Here is a 26,178-nt window from a genome sequence, read left to right as displayed (position 1 = left end):
TGAAGTGGAATTTTTCTATTTCTCATTCCCTGTCTTGATACTTTCACTAAGTCTGTGTGTGTGCATACATATATGCAGCTATAAGTGCAACTTGTTTAATGTTGACAGTACTGGTAATTGACATAAACAATACTTTGTGTACGTTTACCTCATCTGCTTTTGAAAATTCTTTGTGACTATGTTTATTCAGGAATTTAGAACTGTAGTTTAACTTTTCACCTTTATGTAATATTATACTATGTGGGTATATAGAAATTATCATTATATTATCCACCCTTAAATGTAGATTTAGATTGATTCTGTTTTCTCTTGTTTTGCTGAGATGAACACTTCTACTGTAAACACCCTCCGCTCTGTGTCAGATGTTTGTATGACACAACACTTATGCCCATTAATTAAATTTTTGTGTAATGGGATATGCACATTTTTATGTTGTCTAGATAATGACAAACGGCTTCACATGACTAAGTTTCTATGTTTTTTTTGAATTTAATGTAATACTAACACTTTCTTTTTGTTTTTTGAAAGACCTCTGTTGTACATTTTTTATGAATTTTGCTATTAAAATGTATACTATAGAGGGGAAGGGTATAGCTCAGTGGTAGAGCACATGCTTAGCATGCATGAGGTCCTGGGTTCAATCCCCTGTACCTCCATTAAAATAAATAAGTAAATAAATAAACCTAATTACCTCCCCCACAAAACAAAATGTATAATATAGAAAAGTGGTTTAGCTTTTTCAACCTCCATCAGGATTAACTTACCGGAAGTTTGAATTCTGATACAGATGCAAAAGAGGTTTCTGCAACCAACACATAGATGGAAAAGTTAAAAATGAAGGCAGAGAAGATAGGGGAGGGGCTGGGGGAGGAGAAGAAGAGGAAGAAGGAGAAAGAGAGGAGGAGGACACGGAAGGAGGAGGGGAAGGGGAGAAAGGAGGGAGAAGAGGAGGAAAGGGGGTAGAAGAATCGTCTTTAGTAAATACAGCTATTTCTTAGTAGCAGAAATCTATGCAAATTGCTTACTCAAGACCCTCCCAGTAATGAGGCAAGCCCTTCATGTCATTAGCAAAACAAAACATTCACAAAACAATATCAAATTTGGAAATATTTTTAAATTCCCAATTATTCTAACTCTGTGAAAATGAATTGTATGTGTTTTTAAAACCCCTAACATCCTTCTCTGAAGATGTCACTGTTTTTCTTCCCATTTTTATAGATGAGACGTCCTAGACAGATAAGACAATGCTTTAGAGCATATCACTTAAATATGAAGGAATCAATTAGTACTTGGTGAGTTAGAACTGTGATCTAAATGTGTGCGTCTGTCTTATAGCCCACAGATGCCTTATTCTCAAATTCATGGTCTACCTTGAGCTTCGAGAGAGATCACTTTGCCAGATGTGTCAATGTGTTCTCTCCTTAGACAAAAGCTTGTCTTAGGGGACTCAGAGTGGGTGATCAAAAAATCAGAATATGAAGCAATTCCAAACCTAGAAAAAAATCATTCCTCTTCGTAGTTTGCATTTAACAATCTGGCCATCAAAAAGAAAAAAAATAATTAGGTAATATTCTTTAGTCATTGATGAACAAAGAGCAAAGTTCTAACCCGCTACTCTATCTCCACTTGTCCAAAATGGGAAACGAGGAAAAGGCATCCTCTGATGCAATGTTAAAAAGGCATTTGTAACGTGCCCTTTTTTCACTTTATCAGTTTATGGTCTACAAACCCAATAAAAAACAAGCTCCTTCATTCCTAGATTACAGAAGTTGTTTCCTGCGTTTTCTAAGATATGGGAAACATTTCACGCAGACTGGAAAACTGACTTACCAGAATAAAGAGGAAATGCCAAGGCAATGATGAAAATAACTTTGATCCATGATAAGAGAGACATTTTATCAAGTCTGTAGGAGAAACACACAGGAATGTTTATAACACACGGCACAAGGACAAACTGCTGATTTCCAAGTGTAAGTTCCTTACAGATAAATGAACTGCTCCACTCCCCTAAGTTCCTAATTACAGTGGACTGTTCCCTTTTTCCTTTTTTCCGACCCACAGATCAACAAGACATACATGTGAACAGAAGGCCTCACAGAGACTTGAAGGAAACACCAGGTAAGTCCTCTGCCCATTTAAGGAGCTGTTTACTCTCCCAGCCCCTGGCTCAGCCCACAAGGAACCTGGCTGCATTTAAAGAAATACACACTTTGGAATTCCAGATTTTCCTCAGAAAATAGTAAGTTAATTCAGGAAGGACTGATCTGGAGCAGTCCTCACAGCAGTGCAACACGCCTGGGCTAACGCCATAGTCCCCAGCTGACCTACCTGAGACGGAGAAGACTGGAGAGTGAGGTCTCCGGCTCCAGTGGCTCTGCCTCCTTTGCTGCTCTCTCCTTCTCGGCGACCTCCCCCAGCTGAGGAGGCTCCCTTATGGGACTGTCGGTGAGGAGCCCTACGGGGTAAACCAGATGGCCCACAGCAGATAACGCCCCAGAGGTTCTCTGTGTTCTGCATCACAAAGATCTCACATAGATCATCTCTCAGTGGGAGGTTTGGAACCGTTTTTCTGATGAACCCTAGAGCTTTGAGGAGGGGAGAAAGTAATGCAAAAAATTACAGATCTTAAGATAGAGAAGAGATGCGGAAAGTTTCCAAGCTATTGAGTTAGAAAGGAAAAGAGAATCAAAGCCCACAGAGTTTTGTGAACTCTAATTAAACACATGCCTAGCCTCTCAGTATTTCACATTAGAACACAGTAGACTCAATTAGAGATTTGTTGTAAATTTGGACTGTCCTTACAGTTTAAATATAAAATTTTTTTTATGTTGAGATAATTGTAGATTTACATACAGTTGTCAGAAATACTCGAGAGTTCACCTGTATATTTTAACCAGCTTCTCCCAATGGGAACATCTTATAAACCTATAGTACAAATCCCCCACCAGGTATTGACGTCAGCTGAAGACCTTCTATCAATGTTGATTCTCAACACCAAGATTGTGAATCAATTGTTGATATATGATGTCTGGGCAACGGTATGTTTGACAAGCTCCGAGATGAGTATTGGGTCAGTTGGCTGTGGAACCCAGCCTGGAGGACACGACATAAATAGTAGGAAGAGGAGAGACCAACTTACAGTGGTGATCGTTTCTCAGTATGTATGAGTAGCCAATCATACATAAGTGCATACCTTAAACTTAAACAATGTGTCAGTTATATCTCAGTAAACCTGGGAAAAAATAAATATAAAGAAAAGAAGACTCATGGGAGTGAGGCTGAGACCACATGGGGCGATGCCTTAAATTCTACATTAAATAAGATAAGTGGGTGACATTGGAGGCTTTGAAGTGGGGTAAGATTTAACTAGTCATTGTCTCTCCAGTTAATTCGTATTCACAGTCTGACTTCTGGAAGGAGTTTTGGCAGTTGAAAAACCTGAGTTCAAATCTCATTTACCACTGAGTAACCTTGACTTTTTAATATAAAAATTCTTCATTTTAAACATGGGAATAGCAACTCCCACCTCTTAGATGTTAGGGATGAAATCTTAAGACAGTCTGCATTCACGTTCAGACTTACATTCAGTTTAGACTTACATTTGCCACCCTAATCTTACCTACTTTTTAGAGCAGTGGAAAGAGGTAGGATTCAGAAAGGAAGCTTTGAGCATAGATATGATTCCAGTTCAGTGGAGGAACACAGAGTCTGATGCGTGCAGAAAGTGCTCCATTATTACTGTTGAGTGAATATTACTCTTGCAGTAGCTCTTTAAATTATTTACACTGATGCCATCAGAAGTGCCTGTGGCAGATCAATCCTTCTGGAGCAGGACATGTGAGGAAAAAGTAAACTGAAGCTTAGAACTGAAACTATTGTGAAGCCCTTTGTGTCTCACACGTTAGCCGTCTCCTCTTATATATATTCATCAGCAGAGATTAAAAGCAGGAGAGACTGCCTATGAACACAGCAGGCTACAAGATTTTCATCTTTTTTTAACTAGCCAGTAAAAAGAATGTTAGATGCATGAATTAGAAGTTTCATAAAGAAAAAAATAATGCGATTCAACTTGTACCAGAGGTAAGAAAGCTGTGTATTTAACACAATAGAGATACTAAAAGAGAAAAAAAGAACAAATGGGAAATAAGAGCAGTCTCTAGTGTCCCCCATGTCACTGCCCCCTGAGTTGTGGGCAAAGTAACCCACCACTTGTAGGCAATAACAGGAAGGAGCTATTGAATTTAACCCACAAGTCAAATCTACTGCAAAATGGGGTCAAGATAAAAGGCATAATACTACGTAGCTCCATCAAGAATGGCCATCTTCATAACGAACAAAGCTCTCTATACTTTTCCTGTAGAGAAAGAATGAGTCAGAGAGAAAGAAATGAGCAAAAGAACACAAACTCCCTAGGACATGTGCAACATGCTTCTCAATAAGAAGGATTTGAACTTACACACGAGGAAGAGGTTGTGCTCCACCTGCGCGAGCCACTGGTCCCTGCCTGCTCGCTGTCCTTGCACAAGTCCTCTCCGTGCTGGGGGACCTCTTGCCACTTCCTATCTGCTGTATCCTGACTCAGTCTTCAGACCAGATATACGAGAGAAAGACATTAAATATTGTGTTATTTTAAGTTCTCCAAGAAACAAAAGCGATTTATAGATGAAAACTGCAAAGATTTTGTAAGAAGAAATGCCTGTGGGGTGGAGTGGGTGGGTGGAATGGGGAGAGAGACAGGAAGGCTGTCAGAGTCTTAGGTCACAAACTCCTTCAGAGTGAAGGAGTGAAAGACAAGAGGTGAGATGGAAGAGCCTTAGACCACCCTGAAGTGTCAGGAAGATCTGAAAAGTTGTCTTGGAACTCATGAGACAAGTTGACCATCAGAGGAGTCCTTTTCTAGCATGAATGGGCCCACTGTGATGGATTTCAGAATTCGGCAGTCAGTAGGGTTCCTTGCCCAGGATTAGTAAGTAGTATGCCATGTAAATAAAGAAATGCCGAGGCCAAGAACAGAAAATAAAGGGAGGCATAGGGGGAAGGATATAGCTCAAGTGGTAGAGTGCATGCTCAGCATGCACAGGGTCCTGGGTTCAATCCGCAGTACCTCCTCAGAAAACAAACAAATCTAATCACCACCGCACCCCCCACCACACGCACAAAAGGGATGCATGAAGCAAGGTGCAGGAGGAGCAGTAAAGAAAGGCAAAGCATGCAGAATTTGAAGGCTATGATAAGGATTGAGGTCATTTGCCATGAGCCTTAGATGCATTAGAAGTATTTTAAGGAAAGATAGGATATGATAAGATCTGCCTTAAAAAATATTTCTCTGGTTATAGCACAGAACACATAGTGGGATAAAAAATGACTGGATGGATGTAGGTAAAATACTTAGGAGGTCATGGTAGTAGTCCAAGTAAGAGAGCATAGTATCTTACAGCATTTGGTTGATAGTAAATATCGAGAAAATGCATGAATTTGAAAGCTATGTAGAAGCACAGTGTTGCTGAGTTGGACAAGAGAGTGCATCAAGGAGATTCAGTTTCTGACTTGTATAATCAGCAGTGTAGATGCACCACCCACTGAATTATAGCCCTTGTCAGCGAAGCAAACTGCAGCGGGGCAGGAAGAGGAGATCTAAGCTTTGACTTTCTGAATTTAAAGATTCAAAATGACATTTTGAATTTGAGACAGCCAAGCGCAGACATCGTAGGTCAGTGAATACATGTTTAAAGACACTGAGTACAGATAACAATGTATGAGTGAAAAAAAAAAGTTAAAAAAAAGTATGAGTATTCTTGGTATAGGTGGTAATTGAAACATCTATCATGGATGAGATCTTTAGAGTACAGAGTGACAGAAAAAGCATGTAAGACAGATGTATGGACATTCAGAATGATTGACTGGTAGAGGAAACTGAGGCTAAAAAAAGGTTAAAAACAGTTTAAGTAGAAGGAAAAAATATACATGTCAATAGCAGAGAGATAACCCCAAATAAAAATAAATTTCTTGATTTTATTTAAAAAGAAGGAAATAGCCACTGGACTGAAAAAGTTCAGAAAAGTTGTATTTTGTTTTGGGCCAGGGTAGGAGTGATTGAAAAAAAAAACGCACTTTGGGGCTGAAAACATGTTTCTCATTCTTTTTATTTGAAGGACCACAAAACCACAACAGTTCTAAAAAGCACTTATGAAACATTCCTCTGTCTCCTCATTTTGCCTAAGTTGCTGTTTGTATTTTTATGTATCTGGTAGCTTTCCCAACTTTGGAAAAGTGGCCATCTGTAGGAGAGATGTCCTGTGTCTCCCAGCAGTGCACTCCCCTCTCCTCACCTATGTTATATGCTCTAGGGGTTTCTCCATGAAGGCTGCCAGGGTCCTTGTGTGGCGGAGGACTCTGTGGGCGGTCTGTCTGGTAGGCTGGGTTGGCCCTACATTCCGCCTTGCTCGGAGGCTGCCAGGTGCTGCTCCTTCAGGCTGGGTCACGAGGTAATTGAGGTAATTGGCTGCAGAACCTGAGGAGGCCCGGGGGCTAGTGCTGGCTCACTGGTGGGCAGAGTCAGGGTCCTGAGGACTCTGGGGGCTGTTGCCCACCCACTGGTGCGTGAAGGTGTTGCAGAAAAACGTGTTATAGCTTAGTGTTACAGCTCAGTTGTGACAGCAACCTGGATCTGGGCGAGAGACCAAGCAGCACTCTGAGAGTTTGAGAACTCAGGTTTATTACCTACAGCAGGCCCAGAAGAGTTAACACTCCAAGCTCTGGACCCCGTCTGTAGGTTTACACAGCCTTTTATAGGCTGCCAGTTTACACTTTGTAGCATCATATACAAATAGGGTATAACAAAAGTTGACTAATTAAAAACAAGATTTGTAGAAATGGACCAATCAGGAGGAAGACAAATAACCAATCAGGATAAGGCTCAGGGAACCAACTTAATTTTAAGGGTAAGTTCCACTTTCCTAGAAGTAAGCCATTTCAGAGGCAAAAAGTGAGATAGAGCCTCTGGGCCAAGGAACCGAAGAGTACTGGCAGGAGACTAATGGCCCTGCCGAGGGGTCCTGCCAGTCTTTTTATGGGGCTTTCCACCTCAAAGCCAAGTCCTCAGATTAGCGCTGGGCTACTGGCAGGCAGAGCCGAGTCCTGGAATCTGGTCACAGGGCCAGGATCTGAGAGCTGGCATCAGACTACTGGTTTTAGAGCCCCGGGCATCCAGAAGTTTGTATGGACCTGCTAACGGGCAGGGCTGGGGCCCAGCTGGTCCCAGGGCAGGGACTGACCTGCTCTGAGCAGGCTGTGGGACTGCAGCTGGTGAGATTGTGCTTTCCTTTCATCTGGTGTCTGCCTCCGCACCCCCGCCCATCCCCGCCCATCCCCGCCCATCCCCGCCCATCTCTTAAAGCTGGTCCAGAGGCTCCACCCGGCTTCCGGCCCAGAGGGATTCTGGGGCTGCTGCCTGCCCACGGGTGGGTGGAGCTGGGTCTTGGCTCTTCCGGTGGGGCAGACTCAGGAGGTCTTTAGGCTGCCTGTCTGCTGATGGGTGGGGACGTAGCCTCATCCAGATAGTTGCTTGGCTTGTGGCGTCCCAGTACTGGTGCCTCCAGGCTGTTGGGTGGGCCAGGTTCTGGCGCTAATGAGCTAATGGAGAGTTCCACAGTGGCGCCCGCCAGCACTGGACCTCCCAGGAATGGCTGCTGCCGGGGTCGACGTCCCCAGGGTGAGCCCCAGCTGCCCCTTGCCTCTCCTGGAGCCGCTCCAAGACCAGCAGGTAGGTCTGGCCCAGGCTCCTATCAAATTACTGCTTTTGCGCTAGGTCCAGGAGCATGGGAGGTTTTATGTGCTTCCTTTAAGTGTGAAGTGTCTGTTTCCCCCAGTTCTGTTTATATATATAATGGAATGTTATTCAGCCATAAAAAGAATAAAATTTTGCCATTTACAGCAACATGGACGGACTTAGAGGGCATTATGCTAAGTGCAATAAGTCAGAGAAAGACAAATAGTGTATGATATCACTGATATGTGGAATCTTAAAAAATGCAACAAACTAGTGAATATAACAGAACAGAAACAGACTCAGAGTGATAGAGAACAAACTTGTGGTTACCAGTAGGGAGTAGGAAAGGGGAAGGTGCAATTTCAGGGTAGGGGAGGAAGGGTTTACCAACTATTATGTATAAAATAAGCTACAAAGATATACTGTACAACACAGAATATAGCCAATGTTTCATAACTATAAATGGAGTATAACCTTTAAAAATTGTGAATCAGGAAATAGACACCTGTAACTTATATAGTATTGTGTATCAACTGTACTTCAATTAAATAAAAGAAGCATTTGTGAGACAGCTGTTTTTTGTTTCATAGGTAAGGAAATTAAGGCCCAGGGTAGTGAATTATCTGGTCAGCATTGCAAAGCTAGCTGAAATTTTTACATGCTTTTGCAAATAATCCATAATCCCAATATAATCATGAGAAAAATATCACACAAATCTCAACTGAGGGACATGCTACAAAATACCTGACCAGCGCTACACAAAACTGTCAAAGCCTTCAAAGCAAGGAAAGTCTGGAACCCTGGTAGTTTAAGCAATTGATAGAAATGACAATCACCTGGGAAGCTTTATAATCAATTGTACCTGCACCTGGGCGCCCTCCCTGAGATTGTGATTCAGTTGTTCTACATTAGACCCAGGGTATTGGTATTTTAGAAAGTATCCAAGGTGGGGGGAGGGTATAACTCAGTGGTAGAGCACATACTTAAGCATGCATGAGGTCCTGGGTTCAATCCCCAGAACCTCCATTAAAAATAAATAAAAAATAAATAAATAAATAAACCTAATTACCGCCCCCACCCCGCCAAAAAAAAAAAAAGGACAAATAAAAAATTAAAAAGCATCCAAGATAAATAAGCAACTACAGTTGGGGGTAACAGAACAAGAGACATAACAGTTATCTCTGGAACCCCATTCCAGCTGTTTTCTACTGCTCTAAACCAGAAGTTTGTATTTATGAGAAACAAACTTTTCTGTTGCTAGCTTTATTTGTTTGACATAAGCTGGGCTTTTTCAGTGTCATGTGAAAGAACTTACTCTTTTGAAATATACATCATGCCTATAGTGTTATGTAAGTGTTCATTAATTTAAACATGCTTATTAATGAAAATTTATTCAATTCATTCATGCTCAGAAAGACCTCATTTTTTCCATTGTCTCTAGAAAGAACAAATTTTTTGAATATCATCAAAACTGTACAACCAGCCCTGGCCTAAATTTTGTGACACTTCTGTAAGCTCTGTCAGATCAGAGGAAATATTTACTGTCTCAGATAATTCATGCCCCTTAATGGTTCAAAGCCTTAGCTCGTGGTCTTTGCTTGTCCGGGGATCTTTGTTCCCTTCCTTTTGTCTATGACAAGAAAGTGCTTTTCCTATTCTTTCTTTCCCCACCCCTGTGACTTCCTGTTCTTGTCATCTTTACTGGGATGGGTTCATTCACTTCTCATTAGCTGTGCCACGACTCTAGGTCTTGTACAAAGGCTGCCTCTTTACTCTATCCCTCCTGGACTGTCAGTCACTCCCAAATAGCTCTTATTAAGCAGCTCTGAAAAATATAAGGTTCCTGCTAGTTGGAAGTGACAAGGTTGATACTGCACAAGGCAATCTCCACATGGGGGGTCTAGGGACTGAGACTCCTCAGGACAGTGGTGATAGAGATGATGTAGAACAAAGGATCACATTGAGATCTCTTCCAATCTTTTGAATTTTTCTAGCACGTCTGTAATTTTAGCTCTCCTGAGGAGAATTAATCAGTAAGTAGTGGTGTCGGTAGAGAAGACAACACCATTTAGGAGTAACTCAGGGGAGCCTGTGATCTAGGCAGCTAAATGTCTATATCTATTCCTGGACTACTTCTTATCTCAGGGGACCTTGGCTAAAACCTCTATTTCTGTGACTTGAAAATCAATGCAATTATTTTTTTCTAAAATGTTTATAGCCACTGAGCTGAACTTCTTTAAAAAAAATTTTTTTTTCACCTATCTCACTCACCTCCCACCCCTCTCCTCAGACAGCCACCAATATGTTCTCTTCATATCCATGAGCTCGTTTTTTGTTTTTGTTTTGTTTTATACTTTACGTATAAGTGAGATCATGCAGTACTTATTTTTTCTGTCTTATTTCCCTTGGCATAATGCCCTCAAGGTCCATCCATGTTGTTGCAAATGGCAAGATTTCATTCTTTTTTTATGGATGAATAATATTTCATTATATTATATGTGTGTGTGTGTGTATCTACACACATCACATTTTCTTTATCCATTCATTGAGGGATATTTAGGTTGTTTCCACATTTTGGCTATTGTAAATAATGTTGCAGAAACATGGTGGTGTATATATCTTTTTAGAGTAGCATTTTCATTTTCTTCAGATAAATACCCAAAAGTGGAATAATTAGGTGATATGCTAGTCCTATTTTTAATTTTTTGAGGAACGTCCACACTGTTTTCCATAATGGCTATTCCAATTTACATTCCTACCAACAGTGTGCAAGTGTTCCCTTATCTACACATCCTTGCCAACAACTATTATTTGTTGTCTTTTTGATAATAACCATTTGACAGATGTGAGGTGATATCTCATTGTGCTTTTGATTTGCATTTCCCTGATGATTAGTGATGTTGAACACCTTTTCGTGTACCTGTTGACCATCTGTTATATGTCTTGTTTGGAAAAATGTATATTCAGATCCTCTGCTTATTTTTTAATTGGATTGGTTGGGGGCTTTTTGCTATTGAGTGGTATGAGTTCTTTGTATAGTTTGGATAATCTCTTCTCAGATATATGATTTGTGAATATTTTCTCCCATTCAGTAAGTCGTTTTTTTATTTGTTGATGGTTTTCTTTGCTGTGCAGAAGCTTTGTAGTTTGATGTACTCCTACTTGTTTATTTTTTCTTTTGTTGCCTTTGCTTGTGATGTCAAATCCAAAAAAACCATCTCCAAGACTGGCTGTCCAGTTTTCCCAACACCATTTATTGAAGAGACTATCCTTCTCCATTGTATACCTTGACTTATTTGTTGTAAATTAATTAACCATATAAGTGTGGGTTTATTTTGGACTCTGTATGCATTGATCTGTGTGTCTGTTTTTATGCTAGTACCTCATTATTTTGATCACTGTAACTTTGTAATATAATTAGAATCAGGGTGTGTGGTACCTCCAGCTTTGTCCTTCTTGAGCTGAAACTTCTCACTGAGAGTGTAGGGGTGGATAGGTAGAAGGGTACAAATGCTCCTTTGAGATAAATGTCACCATGAGAGAAGCCTCTGGATTTGTTTTTTTCACTGCTTGTTGAATCTCAAAACTGGGCTTTGTTCTGGCTAGATCCATTTATTTTCTCAGAACCTTATGACAATTTCACTGAAGGGATTGAAAAGCATTCTTCCAAATGACTGAGACTATTTCATTCTTTATATGAATTTTACATTTTGTCTCCTGAGTAGTTTTTCTCATAGCCAATGGGACATTTTTGATCATTCACTAGTTGCCAAAAATATCTCATGATCAGGATGATCATTTTTCTTGAAGCCCCTGGTCACCAATAGATGATGTTAAGAGGTGCTGCTAAAAAGCACTAGACAAATCTGATGCTGAATTTGATTCCATATTCTAATGGCTTCGTGTAAGCCATTGTTCTTACCACACTCAAGTGTTCCTAGCTACAAAGTGGAGAAATTACCTATTTTTTGACAGAGTTGTTGCTAGTTTTAGAAGCTACCATAGCAAGTGTTTCAAATGTAGCCATATTCACAGTGGACATAGATAAATACTCATTGATTTAGATTAAAATTTGGGGTTTTTCTTGGTCATTGAGATCTAGTTTGGGTACACAGATAAATGATCATACATTTATTTACAGAGAACAAGTGTCTTTATTTTATCAGATTTATCTAATCAAAGAAATAACCATTCAATTTTTTAAAACTTATCTGCTTTGTTTGCAGATATTGTCTGTGGAGTTTGTGAAAGAAAGGCAGTAGTTTGGGTAAACTGTCTTTTGACTCTTAAAGAATCAAAACTTTGTATTTGTCATGGCATCAAATACCTGGTTATATAAGTGATTGTCTCCTGCAGCACAGTGCCCGATTTATGAGTGGTGGCAGGAGTTGGTGAGATCTGGGTGTTTGGAGAAGGGAGAGGAGGCTCTTAGACAAGTAAGGGACAAGGGACAAAGTATCATAGTGAAAAAGGGAGTACAAATGTTGACCAGACTAGCCCTTGCAAAGCTGTAAAAGAAGACAGGTCAGGAAAAAAAAAAGTGTGATAAAGGTTGGAAGAGGCAGGAATTCTCTGTAAAATTAAATTGCCAGGTATATGAATATGAATAAATGTGAGGATTGAGATATTAGGCAATGAGTATCAGGGTGTGTTACAGAGTAGTCTTTTTGTTTTCTATAAAACAATTTCAAGTAACGACAAAGGCTGTATATGATGGGAGGATAGATTTCAAGGGGGAAGTTCATATCTACAGAGGTGCAGAAAGAAAATTCACAGGTCCTGATTTGTGAGAGGGCTTAGTGGATTCCAGTAATGAAAAGATCTCTCTGCCTAGAGCATAGAGAGTTGGAGAGATTCAGGCTGGTGATAACTCTGAAGAGACAGGAAGGAGCCAGGGACATGCTAGTCTCCTGGGCTGTTAAGGATTAAGGGTGTGGATCTTAAGGAAAAAATGGGCAGTGTTTTTAGCAAAGGTGCAGGTTTTCAACACAAACTCTTCGGGGTTTTCAAAAGTGGCTATTGCCAGACTACCTACTGGGATACTGAACATCTTGTAGGTCAGATAAAGAATGTGAAGGTTGTCCCAAATATTAGGGGTCCGAGTGTCATAAGGTGGGATAGCAGTAGTACATTATAAAATTTGTATTTCAAACAGATCACTCTTGCTGCTCTATGAGGAATGAATTAGAAAGATTGAAAGTAAAGATACCCAGACCATTTAGGGAGATCTTGCAGTGTTTCAGGAAGAGACAGTAAGTAGTAGCTTGCACTAAGGTACAGGTGCTTAAGGAGAGAGGTGAACACCTGTTTCACTGGTCCTCTCCTGCATTGATCAGTCATTGATTTATTCAGTAAAACAATTTTCCTAAGTCCCTTTTATGTACAAAAATAATCTAAAGTTTTCCCCTTCAAGGTGCTCACTGTATATTTGAAAGACTCCATTAATGTCTTTTCAAGTAATTATCAAATGCTTTTTTGATATTACAGCCTAATTGTTTTGAACAAACTCAATTGTGGCTTCCATCACAGAACACTTTCCTGAGATAATTCTGATAGTAAAACATACAGAAATAGCTATTTTTGGTGTGTGTGTGTGTGTGTGTGTGTGTGTGCAAAAAAAATCTGGGTAAATATGGAACGTCATTACATCTTTTATCCTTAAGTATTTAAGAGGAAGTTACAAATTCTGTCTATGCTGTGGAATCTGTCTGAAGGCTGAGGTCTGTGTTCAGTCTAAATTGTTTGCTAGGCACATGCAATTAAATTGAACAAAACTAAACTAACTTATTAAACATCAGTAGTAATTGATTAAGTCCTGAGGTATTTTCCAGCATTAAGTTCTATTCTTTCTATAAGTATATATTAATTTCAAAATATTTATTTGTTTCTATGTGAGGCATTTTGCTGAGAGCTCAGTCATTCTACTCTGTTTAATCATCCATTAAATTGAATCATAAGGTAGAAGCCTTGGATACTAGGAAAAGACCAATGTAGAGCAAACTTTACTTAGATTCTATCCATTTGAATTTGAGATTGAGTTTCCAGCTGAATTCTTACATTCCATGAGCCAAATATATGAAGGGCTTCCACAGTTGATCTCTGAGTTTTGTTTGTTGCCGATTAGATGTAGGATTGAATGCTTTTAATAATGTGTCCATTAATGACCTGCATATCCCACAACTGTAGCTTCTGCATCTTTCCTTTCTCATTTTTCCAAAACATAACACATTATGTTTCCCTCTCCTTGAATTTAACCACTTACCCTGTCTGATACCACAACCTCTTTCTACATTTGGATCTGGACCTTGTGCCCTATTCCATTGTCTGCTCTCCTGCTATGTTTGTTGGGGCGGATCTCTATATTCCAAGTATAAACTGCTGTCTGAATTCCCTACTGCTCAATAAAGATCCTTTGAATATAAAAGGACTTGTATTCATCACTGGCCTATAGCTTTTGTGCAACCACTCTGATGTCATTTTCATAAAACTATTTTTTGGGGGGTTCTGTATATTTTTTTTTATCGAAGTGTAGTCAGTTTACAATGTTGTCAATTTCTGGTGTACAGCATAATGCTTCAGTCATACATGAACATACACATACTTGTTTTCATATTCTTTTTCACCATAAGTTACTGTAAGATACTGAATAGAGTTCCCTGGGCTATACAGTATGAACTTGTTGTTCATCTATTTTATATATGTTAGTATCTGCAAATCTCGAACTCCCAATTTATCCCTTCCCACCCACTTCTCTCCCCTGGTAACCATAAGTTAGTTTCTATGTCTGTGAGTCTGTTTCTGTTTTGTAAATAAGTTCGTTTGTCTCTTTTTTTTAGATTCTACATGTAAGTGATATCGTATGGTATTTTTCTTTCTCTTTCTGGCTTGCTTCATTTAGAATGACAATCTCCAGATTCATCCATGTTGCTGCAAATGGCATTATTCTTTTTTATGGCTGAGTAGTATTCCATTGTATAAATATATCACATCTTTATCCAGTCATCTGTCGATGGCCATTTAGGTTGTTTCCATGTCTTAGCCATTGTAAATAGTGTTGCTATGAACATTGGGGTGCATATATCTTTTTGAATTAAGGTTCTCTCTGGAATATGCCTAGGATTGGGATTGCTGGATTATATGGTTAAGTCTATTTTTTATTCTTTTGAGGAATCTCCATACTGTTTTCCATAATGGCTGCACCCAATTACATTCCCACCAACAGTGTAAAAGGATTCCCTTTTCTCCACACCCTCTCCAGCATTTATCATTTGTGGACTTTTCAATGATGACCATTCTGACTGGTCTGGGGTATACCTTATTGTAGTTTTGATTTGCGTTTCTCTGATAGTTAACAATATTGAGCATTTTTAAAATGTGCCTATTGGCCATTTGTATGTCTTCATTGGAGAATTGCTTGTTTAGGTATTCTGCCCATTTTTGGATTAGGTTGTTTTTTTTTTCTTATTAAGTTGTGTGAGCTGTTTATATATTCTGGAAATGAAGCCCTTGTCAGTTGCATCATTTGCAAGTATTTTCTTCCACTCTGTAAGTTGTCTTTCTGTTTTGCTTATGATTCCCTTTGCTGTGTAAAAGCTTATAATTTTAATTAAGTCCTATTTTTTATTTTGTTTTCATTTCTATTTACTGCCCTAGGAACATAAAAACCATTCTTTTTACCAGCTCTGATCCCAACATTATCTTGGATCTTGTTCATATTCTTGAGCCCTGTGTTGCTTATCAATGATTCCTCTCCTGGTGAGATTCCTTCTAATCATTTTGGCTTTCGACTCTGCCAGACTTAAAATACCACTTCAGATAAATAAAATAAATTTCTACATTTCAGTACCTATGGATCAATAGTTTTAAATTCTATCTCTGTTCATATATCCCTTTAAGAATCTAATGAAAGCTTTGAACATTCTTTTAAGGAAAAAATACACAGAGGATTTATTTTGCATGTGTTTCCATAGATCTTCTAAAGCCAATAAATGCATCCTTAAAAAATCTTAAATCAGTTTTATATCAAGTAGCCAGAGACCACCTTCATTAGAAACACCTGGAATGTGGTTTAAACTTGCAGTTTCTTTAGCTCTGTTAGAGGCCTACATCATCAATATTTGTAGAGTCAGGAATCTTTATTTTTTACATGCAATCCTGAGATTTTTATACTTCTTAGGATTTACAAATTGCTGCTGTAGTTGTTGGTCTGAAGTATTAGCCATTTTGGGGCTTGGGGAACAGATGGATCATAGACACAAGGTTTGAGAAAGTGTAGAAAATAAACAGTCTCAGAAATTGGAAGCAACTCTGGAACTGACTTTACTTGCAGTGAGAAAAGCTAGAAAATAATGTAGGATCCGTCCATGATATCTGTCAGACTCATGCTGGCCTCACTCAGTAGAACTCCCAGGGAAAACCACCGTTTAAAGAGAACTGAAAGTGGATTCTGAGGCTCCAGGTGATTTGGTTGCTGTAAAATGCTTAGCATTTCCCCTCATGGTTCAGACTCAGTTTTCCCTTACTCATCCTGAAAACAAGATAATGAGAGAAATCAAGGACCTAAGAATTGTGGCACCACTCAGAGAGAAAATGTGATTATTTAAAAATCACAAGGGAAAGAGCAGGCCTGTGCCCTGGCTGGCCTGTTTCACATCGACCGCTCTGGGCAAGTGAGCACTTTGCGGCAGTCCTTTCCTGTCCCTGGGCAGGGTGCCTTATCTATAAAATGAGAGAATGGGTGTCCGATGTGCCTTCTGACTTTAACTTTTATGGCCACAGAGGACACTTACCTTTAACATTTACTTAAGTCTACAATAATGATTTACCAAACACTTAATAAATTCTGAAACTATGAAAAACAAGAGGGGTATAGTTTTTACCTTATTCCTTCTTTCATAGGTAAACATTTATTCATTTTGAAAGCTGAGCTATCCAGCTCTTTCTCAGCCACATGTCTAATTTTGAATGGCCTTATCATCATGTTATTTCTTCTAGACAGGGTGTAACCCTTGATGGTTTGCATGGCTTAACAAATCCAACATTTAATGTTGTTATTTAAGTTTAAAATATCATTGAGTAGTCTACACTTGGTAATCCTTGGGATTCATAATCCTCTCATCCTCTGATTTTTTTTTTTTTTTTTTGCTGCCTTCCACTGCAAAGATGTAAGCTGCATGGGAGCAGGAAGCAGGGAAGTCTGAGTTTGGCTCACCACCTTAGTGCTTAGAGGAATGCCTGTGCAAAGTAGATGTTTAATGAATATTTGGTAAGTGAATGACTTAGCAATAAATTTACCGCTCCTTATGAAGCTGAATATATCACAGTCTCTCAGGAAATGACTGACTTCACTGTTCAAGGGTTAAATATGCTTTTATGTTTCCTTTGGACAGACACCCAAGGCACTATTGAGAGAAAACTACGGAGACTTAGAGAAAAATGTTCTTTCATTCCCTTTGCATCAGAATAGTACTTCCTAATACAAAGAAACATAAAGTCCTCTTACCTTTTTGCTTCGTTAAATATGCAGTGGTTACCATAGGTTTTTCCATCAGAACCACAGACCGGTTCGTAGCCAGGTTGACATTTTGTGTTTCCAGTCGGGTTCTTATCGCTGGTACTGCCAGTCTGCAGTGACGGGAAGGACCATTAGGTAAATACAGGGGACTAAATTTAATTCTGATACTGTAATAAAACAAATACTTATTGCTCATTAACTACTGATAAAGCATTGTACTGCATCATTTTGTTGACTCTTTAGATTTTAATCTGTGCAGCGATATGAAAGAAGAGTATATTTTGTCCTCCCGCATTGTCTCAGGCATACAGTGCATTTAAGTGACAAACCCAAAAACCGTATGTGGATTAACTCCCCAAGCTGGGATTCAAACCATGAGTTATCTGACTCCAAAGCCCCTGTTCTTGCATGTCAGACTGCCTCCACTTTAATTCTTTGTAGACAAGCATTCCCCTACCCGAGGAAACAACAATTAGGGACAAGTCATACTGGAAAAGAAAAAACACATATGGTCATAATTAATTGGCCCTTTCTCTTTTCTGGTCCCATGAAAGAAAATGAGGCTGAAGGTAGGATTATGCAGAGTTCAATTAAATAGTACCTGAAGTGTTTCCCCAGAATCAAGTTATCAAGAATATCAAGCATGGCAGAAGCCTGTGGACATAAAGAAGCTTTGACTAGCAGATGAGAACAGACACAATGAATGGAATGTGAGTGTCTTCAGTAGGGACATAGTCTTCGTAGAGCCAAGGAAGATGAACAAATACCTCTGTCGTTTCAGTGGTTTAGAGTTTACTGCCCTTTTCATATCAATCCATTACTCCCATTCACACATACTCTCTGAAATGGACAGGGTTCTCTCTCCCGTTTTAGAAAAGAGTATAAAACTGAGAAAGTTTAAGCAACAATCTAAACACTCAGAAACCTGTTGGTGGTGGCATTCAGGTCTGGATGGCAGGAATGTCCCTGGGAGATAACTACTTCATGCCAGCTAAGACACAAGGACGAGGAGGGAGGCATAGGCAGCTTTTATTTGGAAGGGTGTTGAGGAGTGACAAGTTATGAGGTAAAAAGCAAAGTCTCCAGTAAGATGGTGACATGGAGGAAGTGTTCTCCAAAACTATTTTGGGTCAACTAAATGGAGTGTCCAGAATTGCTGATCGGAATTAGGAAGCTGGCACTTGAGAGAGAGCCTGGCAAAGAAAGGCCAAGAACAGCAGGACTCAGAAGGGAATACAGGAGTCATGGATGTGCACCTGTGTGCAAGGATGACTCTCAAATGTCAGGCATTCATTCACTCATCCAACAAACGGATCAAGAGAACCTACCATATGCCCGTCTTGTTCTAGGATCTGGGGTTACAGGTTTGAAAAGAAATGGCACTTTAAGGAGTTCATCCTCTAATTGAATAGACAGTAACAAAGCAGTAAGGTACATTCTATGATAGAGGATATCATTAATATTAGGAATACATTCATGGTAAACCAAAAGATTATGTTGTGGATGGCATGTGAGCAAGAGTGACATGAAATGGATACAGTCATGTCCAGTCATGGATATGAGGTCCAATCATGAAAATCTTAAATGCCATGCTCAGGAGTTTGGGTTTTATCCCCTGGGTAGTATGGCAATGCTGAAAAATTTTCAGCAGGGGGGTGATAAAGCAGATTAGATTTGTGACATAGAACTACCACCTGAGTGGTTTGTACATTATGGAGGGGATGAAAATGGGCATGAAAGGTAAGCCTGGTGGGAATGGGGGCCCAATTACTGAGGGACTGAGCTAGGCCAGTATAGATAGAAAGGTCTGAGTGGAAAACAGAGAAGGGAATGAGATGGAATAGAAGAGCATGATACTCATTAATGATTATAAATGTGTACAAAAATAACCACCTGCAATTTCTTCTTTGTTATATCAGTGTTATCACAATGTGTTTGTCGTTAGTACAGTGTAGTCTACTATTTCAGATCTTGGGATATAGAATGGCTGAGGGTAAGCGTCCTGAGGAAAAAAACAGAAATTAACACTAACCTGAATCTCCATTATATTGCCATTCAAAGGGTTCCCTCCATTTTTTCTTTCTTCTTGATTGTAGAAAGACCTTGATTTCCCTTGTTGGCTAGATAATCCTGGCTTTCCTTTTTGGCTATGTGACCCTGGCTTCCCTTGCTGGCCAGAAGATCCTGGCTTCCCTTGCTGGCTGGCTGACCCTGGGCCCCCTTGCTGGCCGGCTGACCCTGGGCCCCCTTGCTGGCCGGCTGACCCTGGGCCCCCTTGCTGGCCGGCTGACCCTGGCTTCCCTTGCTGGCCAGAAGATCCTGGCTTCCCTTGCTGGCTGGTTGACCCTGGGCCCCCTTGCTGGCCGGCTGACCCTGGGCCCCCTTGCTGGCCGGCTGACCCTGGGCCCCCTTGCTGGCCGGCTGACCCTGGCTTCCCTTGCTGGCCAGAAGATCCTGGCTTCCCTTGCTGGCTGGCTGACCCTGGGCCCCCTTGCTGGCCGGCTGACCCTGGCTTCCCTTGCTGGCCAGAAGATCCTGGCTTCCCTTGCTGGCTGGTTGACCCTGGGCCCCCTTGCTGGTTGGCTGACCCTGGGCCCCCTTGCTGGCCGGCTGACCCTGGGCCCCCTTGCTGGCCGGCTGACCCTGGGCCCCCTTGCTGGCCGGCTGACCCTGGCTTCCCTTGCTGGCCAGAAGATCCTGGCTTCCCTTGCTGGCTGGCTGACCCTGGGCCCCCTTGCTGGCCGGCTGACCCTGGGCCCCCTTGCTGGCCGGCTGACCCTGGGCCCCCTTGCTGGCCGGCTGACCCTGGCTTCCCTTGCTGGCCAGAAGATCCTGGCTTCCCTTGCTGGCTGGTTGACCCTGGGCCCCCTTGCTGGTTGGCTGACCCTGGGCCCCCTTGCTGGCCGGCTGACCCTGGGCCCCCTTGCTGGCCGGCTGACCCTGGGCCCCCTTGCTGGCCGGTTGACCCTGGGCCCCCTTGCTGGTTGGAAGATCCTGGCTTCCCTTGCTGGTTGGAAGATCCTGGTTTTCCTTTCTCGTTAGTAACTTCTGGATTCTCTTTTTGGTTATATTGTCCTGAATTCCCTTGCAGACTCTCAGGCTGATTGAAAACTCCTGTCCTCCCTTGCTGATTAAAATTCCCTGGTTTCTTTGGCTGGTTAGAATGCCCTGGCTGTCCTTGTAGACTAAATGTCCCTGGTTTTCCATGTGTGTTGCTACCTCTTTGCTTATTAGATTCTATTTGTCCTCCTTGATGGGCAGCTTCATTTTTTCTCTCTAGAATAAGTGCAGGTTCTCCACTCTCTTCTAGTTTATAAACACTTGTTTTCAATGGCTGGGCTGAAGATACTGCAGTGATACCATAAGCACAAAGATAAAGTTATTTAACTTCAAGAATTTTAAATCAATAGCATTTATCCCAAGACATAGTATGTGTTTAATGCCTCTTTGATTTTTTTAACCAAACCTCAGGATGGAGTCTTCCCATTACCTCTCATAACCTGATTATTTTGAGTCCTCTTTTTTTTCTTGACTGTACTACATGGCTTCTACGAATAATGGGGTTAAGCCACCTGCCCTATTTCTAAATCAGAGCCTGAATTATTTGAACTGGGCTTTCATATTATCCCAGATAATTAATGATTTACTGATTAATCAAGCTGACTCTGCTTAATTCCTACTATAAACTTTCACCACATCACAGAACCTTGTCCCACATTGTCAGCCTCACCTTACAGAAGATGCCATCATCAACTTTCCACACACGAAAGCTGTCTGGCATGAGCCCTCCTTCCACATTCTTTCTGTATCTCCATACACACTTTCTGTAGCTGTCTTCTTTCTGCCTTCCCCCTGTCCCAAAGGCAGTGGTTTCCCTTCTTCTTCAGAACCTACCTTTTTTTTTCCAATCAATTTTATGTCCACCGTTTCTCATAAAGGCCCTAGCATCAATCCGTCAATCATACTCTCCAGTTTTTGTTTCTCTCTTTTGTGATAAAACTACTCAAGGACATAATAGATATTATGTGACTGTTTCTTAAAACATACGTTCCATAACTTGTCTACTCTATCTACTTCTTATGTTTATTTTGGAAGCCCATCCTTTTATAATGGATGGGCTTCCAAAATAAATCAATCAGTCAGTCAGATTCTATTCTAAATGAGCCAGGTCTAGAAAACAATGAACAAGCAAAGAGAATTGCTTTAGATCTGTTAGGTACACTAGTGTCCCATTGGGTCTTAGACTTCTTGTCCTTGGTTTTGTGCAAGTGTTTCATTTTGGCCTCTTTACCTTTTCCATTTGGTGATTCCTCTTTCTTCCCTTACCTTCTTAATTTGGAGTTTCCTCAAAACTTTTATCTAGACTTACTTTTTTTTTTTTTATCATAGGCATCCTTGGTAATTTTTTTTCAATGTACACATCTTAAAGTTTTTCAGTTTGGATGGTTTCAAATCTCCACTGAGGGTTTCACTGGCATTTGCAATTGTCCTGCTTTATATTTCCATGAGTATACACACTTCATAAGTGTGTCTTCAAGTAATCGGACTAAAATCAAATGTCATTAATTGTTACCCACTGAGCATGCGTGGTATCCTACACTGCCAGTGGTTAAGGTCCTAGCCCAGAAACAGGAGTTCAGCAGTCAGTAACCTGGTTAACTAAACTGATACAGTGTGATGTAGGGTCTATGATTGTCATTCAATTTATCAAAAAAAAAACCACTGAAAGAATCCATTACTATGCCAGAACAATAATAAGATCTAGAGATACAATTATGAACACAGCATTTATGATTCTGTCCTCAAGAAGCTGGGCGGTCTAATAGTGTGTGCAAATAAATAGAAATGTATATTAGAATGATCAATGCTATAATGTGAGAAGTAAAGTAGCTAATAGATCGGAGTAAAGATAGCATAGAGTAGGACATCGTATCTCCTTCCTGGAGGAGGTGGCACAAAAAAAGTATAGGCTACAGCCAGAAAAATGGATAAGAAAATAATTATCTTCAGCAGAGAGTAGATTCACAAGTTCTTAGAAGCAAACATTGTTCTTTGACAGGCACTCACTTTAAGTAGAAATCGATTAGAGTGGAGATGTGGATTAAATGGAAAAAGATAGATTGCTTGATCTATTTTTTGTTATGTTTAGTTTTTTAATAGGTCATACAAGCAAATTGCATCAAATTCTACAGATAGAAGAGAGTAAACAGTTTAAAGTAACTTTCCCTTCCTCTACTGTCCCAATCCCCTCATTTCCTTACCTAGAACACAATTACATTTACCAGGGTTTTCTGTATTACTCAGAGATATCTTAAGTATTTACAAACGTATTTGAATATATTTCCCACACATTTGGTAGCACATCATATAGGCGGTTCTGCTGCTTATTTCCTCTCCTCTCTTGACAATGCAGTGAGGCTATCTCTATATCAGTGCATATCAAGCACCTTCATATTTTTCCCTAGAGCCTGAATACTATCTCATTTGTTAAATCTTCCATAATTTATTCAACCAGTCTTCTCACAATGAGTAGCTAGGTTATTTCCCTCTTTTACTATTACAGATAATGATTTAATGAAAATCCTAAAAATTCATCATTTCTGACATTGACAAATTTGTAGAATAAAAACCAGAAATGGAATTTTTTAGCTTAAAAAAAAGAGAACTAAGATATCAAAATGTTTTTCAACTGTCTATTTTTCAAATTTTTAATTGAAATATAGTTGATACATAATATTATGTAAGTTACAGGCATACAACAGTGATTCATAATTTTAAAGATTATACTCTATTTATAGTTTTTATAAAATATTGGCTATACTCCCTGTGTTGTACAGTATATCCTTATATCTTATTTTATACCTAGTAGTTTGTACCTCTTAATTCCCCACACCTATATTGCCCCTCCCCCTTCCCTTCCCCACTAGTAACAACTAATATTTTCTCTATATCTATGTCTGTTTCTTTTTTGTTATATTTGCTAGTTTGTTGTATTTTTTAGATTCCACATATAAAAGTGATCTCATACAGTATTTGTCTTTCTCTGACTTGTTTCACTTAGCATAATACCCTCCAAGTCCATCCATGTTGTTGCAAATGGCAAAATTTCATTCTTTATGGCTGAATAGTATTCCTGTGTGTGTGTGTGTGTGTGTGTGTGTGTGTGTGTACACATTGTATCTTTATACATTCATCTGTTGATGGACATTTAGACTGCTTCCATATCTTGGCTATTATAAGTAATGCTGCTGTGAACATTTAACCATCTATTTTTTTTCAGCTACAATTTTGTAAAATAGTTATCTTCAGTTTTTGCTTTATATTTCACTTTTCTGATTTTACCAATTCCAAATACATGCTTGTCCCTGCTTTATATTGTAATAGGCATTCCAGATGCCTCTCTTCTTCACCCTTCAAATCCATATAAACACTACATCTGATATTAACATAAGTTTTTCCATCAACAAATGACTGCTAAATACATACTAAACGTTAGCTGGCAAGGTGCTAAAGTACGCAAGAGCTGTGGACCCTGTCATCATGAAACACACATGTTCTACTGAGGGATTTTTATCTGTATGCTTTTCTTTCTTCTGGAATATATATTCTTTTCTCCTTCCTTCTCTTACCCCATTGCTTAGCTCTATATTCTTACTTCTTTACATAATTTTTTTTTCTTTTTTGGGGGGAGGTAATTTGGTTTATTTATTTATTTTTAATGGAAGCACAGGGGATTAAACCCAGGACATCATGCATGCTAGGCATTCGCTTTACCCTGAGCTCTACCCACCCTACTTATTCTTATTTCTTAATGCTACTGCTTCAACAGCTCCCTAAGTGGCATTTCTGTGTGACTTTTCTTACATCTAATTCATTTTCAGTATCACTGCAGACTAATATTCCTTAAGAGAGTGGGTCTGATCACCTCTGTACTCAACAATCTGAAACAACTGCAATGATTTCAATGAGAGGAGAATCACTATTTCTTGTGTTCCAACTATGAGCAGCTGAAGGTCGTGGGCACTTTACTTTCATTATTTCCTTTCAGGACATGTAAGAAAAAAGCTGTTCAAGTAGGAGGTCATAAAAATTGGAATTAGTTTCATGTATCATACTTTATCATCTTGAGAAATCTATTATCTGTATCATTTATTATCTTGAGAAATTTATATCATTAGCTGGAAATTCACATCTCTGAAAATAGAAAACCTAACTGCGTTGAGGTAAGAAATAGAACTAAGTTGAATCAGAGGCACCTACAAAGAACTCAGGTAATGGTCACAGAGTTAGCATACACACGGTTCCTATAATAACCTGTGGAAATGTATAGTTATTTTCATTTTGCAAATGAGAAAACTAAGGTTAAAATAAGTAAGCTTCCCAAAAGCACATAAATAGAAAATTGAAAAGCCAGGATTTGAACCTATTTCTGTTTGACCACACAACCCTGGATCATCACACAAAACCACAGCCTTTATGGAACACAAACTCGGGTATGGCACAAATCTCATACTATCTTTATTCCGGGTCTGTTCTCATCATCCTTTTAGACTGCATTTTCTTTCCTGTCTAATGTCCTGCTTTCCCCATTCCTTTGTCTCTGCTGCTCTTCAGCCACACCAAACTACTCCCCGTTGTACCACCTGATCACGATCATTATACCTCCGTCTATATTTACATTGTCTCAAATGACGTTCTTTCATTTCTTTGATAGAGACTTCCTGTTTTAAAGTTTCTGACAGAATATTACTAAACCACTCAACATTTCTAATTCTTTACTTTGAGAGTTGGAAGGAAAGTCATTGAATGTAAATTTTCTTACCTGAGAATATGGCTAAGAATAGGAAGGGAAGGAAAATGAAAGCCTCCATGTTGGAGCCTGTTGTTTCAGAGCTGGCCGTTGAATGGAGTTAAGGGTAACTCTTCAGCGGATGCTTTCTGAATAAACCATGCTGATCGCCACCATGTTATATATTTGAAAAATCCTCCACCCTTATTGCTAAACATTGTCATTGTGTTCAAAAAAATTACAGAGTAACTTTTGCAAACTGGAAGGTGTTGCTTCTTGAGTAGATTGTCATTTAAAAAATAAGCTTCACGCCCCAACTCCCATAAACATCCAACTTTAAAACGCTTCTATCAGATATCTTCCTCATAGAAAAAAATAAGAAAGGCGAAACCCGTCTGAGAAAGTGGTAAATTCGGTGTCCACTTTTTTATTGGGAAAAGATGACTTATCTTCAGTAAGTGCCGTTAGTGACTTTCCAAGTTTATGCGTCTCCAATAGAGATTCCCAGGGTTATGTGCCAATTATTTACCTCAAAATATATTTTAAAAGCAAGTAGAAATGCATGGAGTATTGGTCACTAGTAAGTGACGAGTGCATCCAGTGGGGAATAATAATGGACAATGTACTTTTATGAGGTAACAAGGGACAATGGATCTCATGTTCAAGAAAACATTACGCTGTTGGCCTTCTCACCTCAAGGGATTATGCTAAACAGAAGCTGATGTGAATATCACCTTGGAATTTTTAGTCAGTCATAGACCCAACATTATGAAACACTGCGGTATTGTATTCAAGATTGGTTGCCCTATACAAGAGAAACTTGAATTAATTGAAGCATGTCCAAAAGAAGATGACTCTCATAATCTGAGGTCTAGAGATGGTACAGCATAAGGTTGGTTGATGGCTGTAGGAAACAGCCTTGAGTAAAGACGGACTTTGGAGTGACATTACCATTGGAGTCATCTTCTGAAAGACATTTGTATGGAGAAAAATGATATTATTTGATCTGCATTGTTCCAGATGGCAGAACTAGTTCTCATATGAGGAAGTACAGGGTAAATTGGAATTCTGAAGAAAATTTCAGCTTCCGGAATGGCGGTGAACTAA

General features: G+C 39.7%; 2 protein-coding genes across 8 annotated transcripts in view; one reads left to right on the top strand and one right to left on the bottom strand.

The window, feature by feature from the left end:
- The window catches only part of LOC105069853 (sperm-associated acrosin inhibitor), a 319,348-nt gene that overhangs the window by 118,774 nt on the left and 174,396 nt on the right, over window positions 1-26,178 (top strand). For 3 of the 7 annotated variants that reach the window (XM_074360898.1, XM_074360891.1, XM_074360890.1), the window contains 2 exons: window positions 2,062-2,118; window positions 2,949-3,157. The gene's annotated coding sequence lies outside the window, so the exon portion shown is untranslated. Of the gene's footprint in view, window positions 1-2,061; window positions 2,119-2,948; window positions 3,158-4,360; window positions 4,676-26,178 lie in introns of those variants that run through there. The other 4 variants (XM_074360895.1, XM_074360892.1, XM_074360896.1 and 1 more) reach the window with 2 other exon arrangements.
- MARCOL (MARCO like) lies at window positions 2,245-25,153 on the bottom strand. The gene is made up of 5 exons (XM_074355081.1): window positions 25,105-25,153; window positions 20,075-20,630; window positions 19,315-19,834; window positions 17,271-17,392; window positions 2,245-2,455 (listed from the first exon to the last, which is right to left on the bottom strand). The coding sequence occupies exons 1-5, from the start codon at window positions 25,151-25,153 to the stop codon at window positions 2,245-2,247; spliced, it is 1,458 nt and encodes a 485-aa protein (XP_074211182.1).

This window comes from Camelus bactrianus, chromosome 3 (genome assembly GCF_048773025.1).
Source record: "Camelus bactrianus isolate YW-2024 breed Bactrian camel chromosome 3, ASM4877302v1, whole genome shotgun sequence".
NCBI classification, from domain to species: domain Eukaryota; kingdom Metazoa; phylum Chordata; class Mammalia; order Artiodactyla; family Camelidae; genus Camelus; species Camelus bactrianus.
Note: the sequence above shows the minus strand (reverse complement) of the source record. Positions and strands in the feature narration are given on the sequence as shown.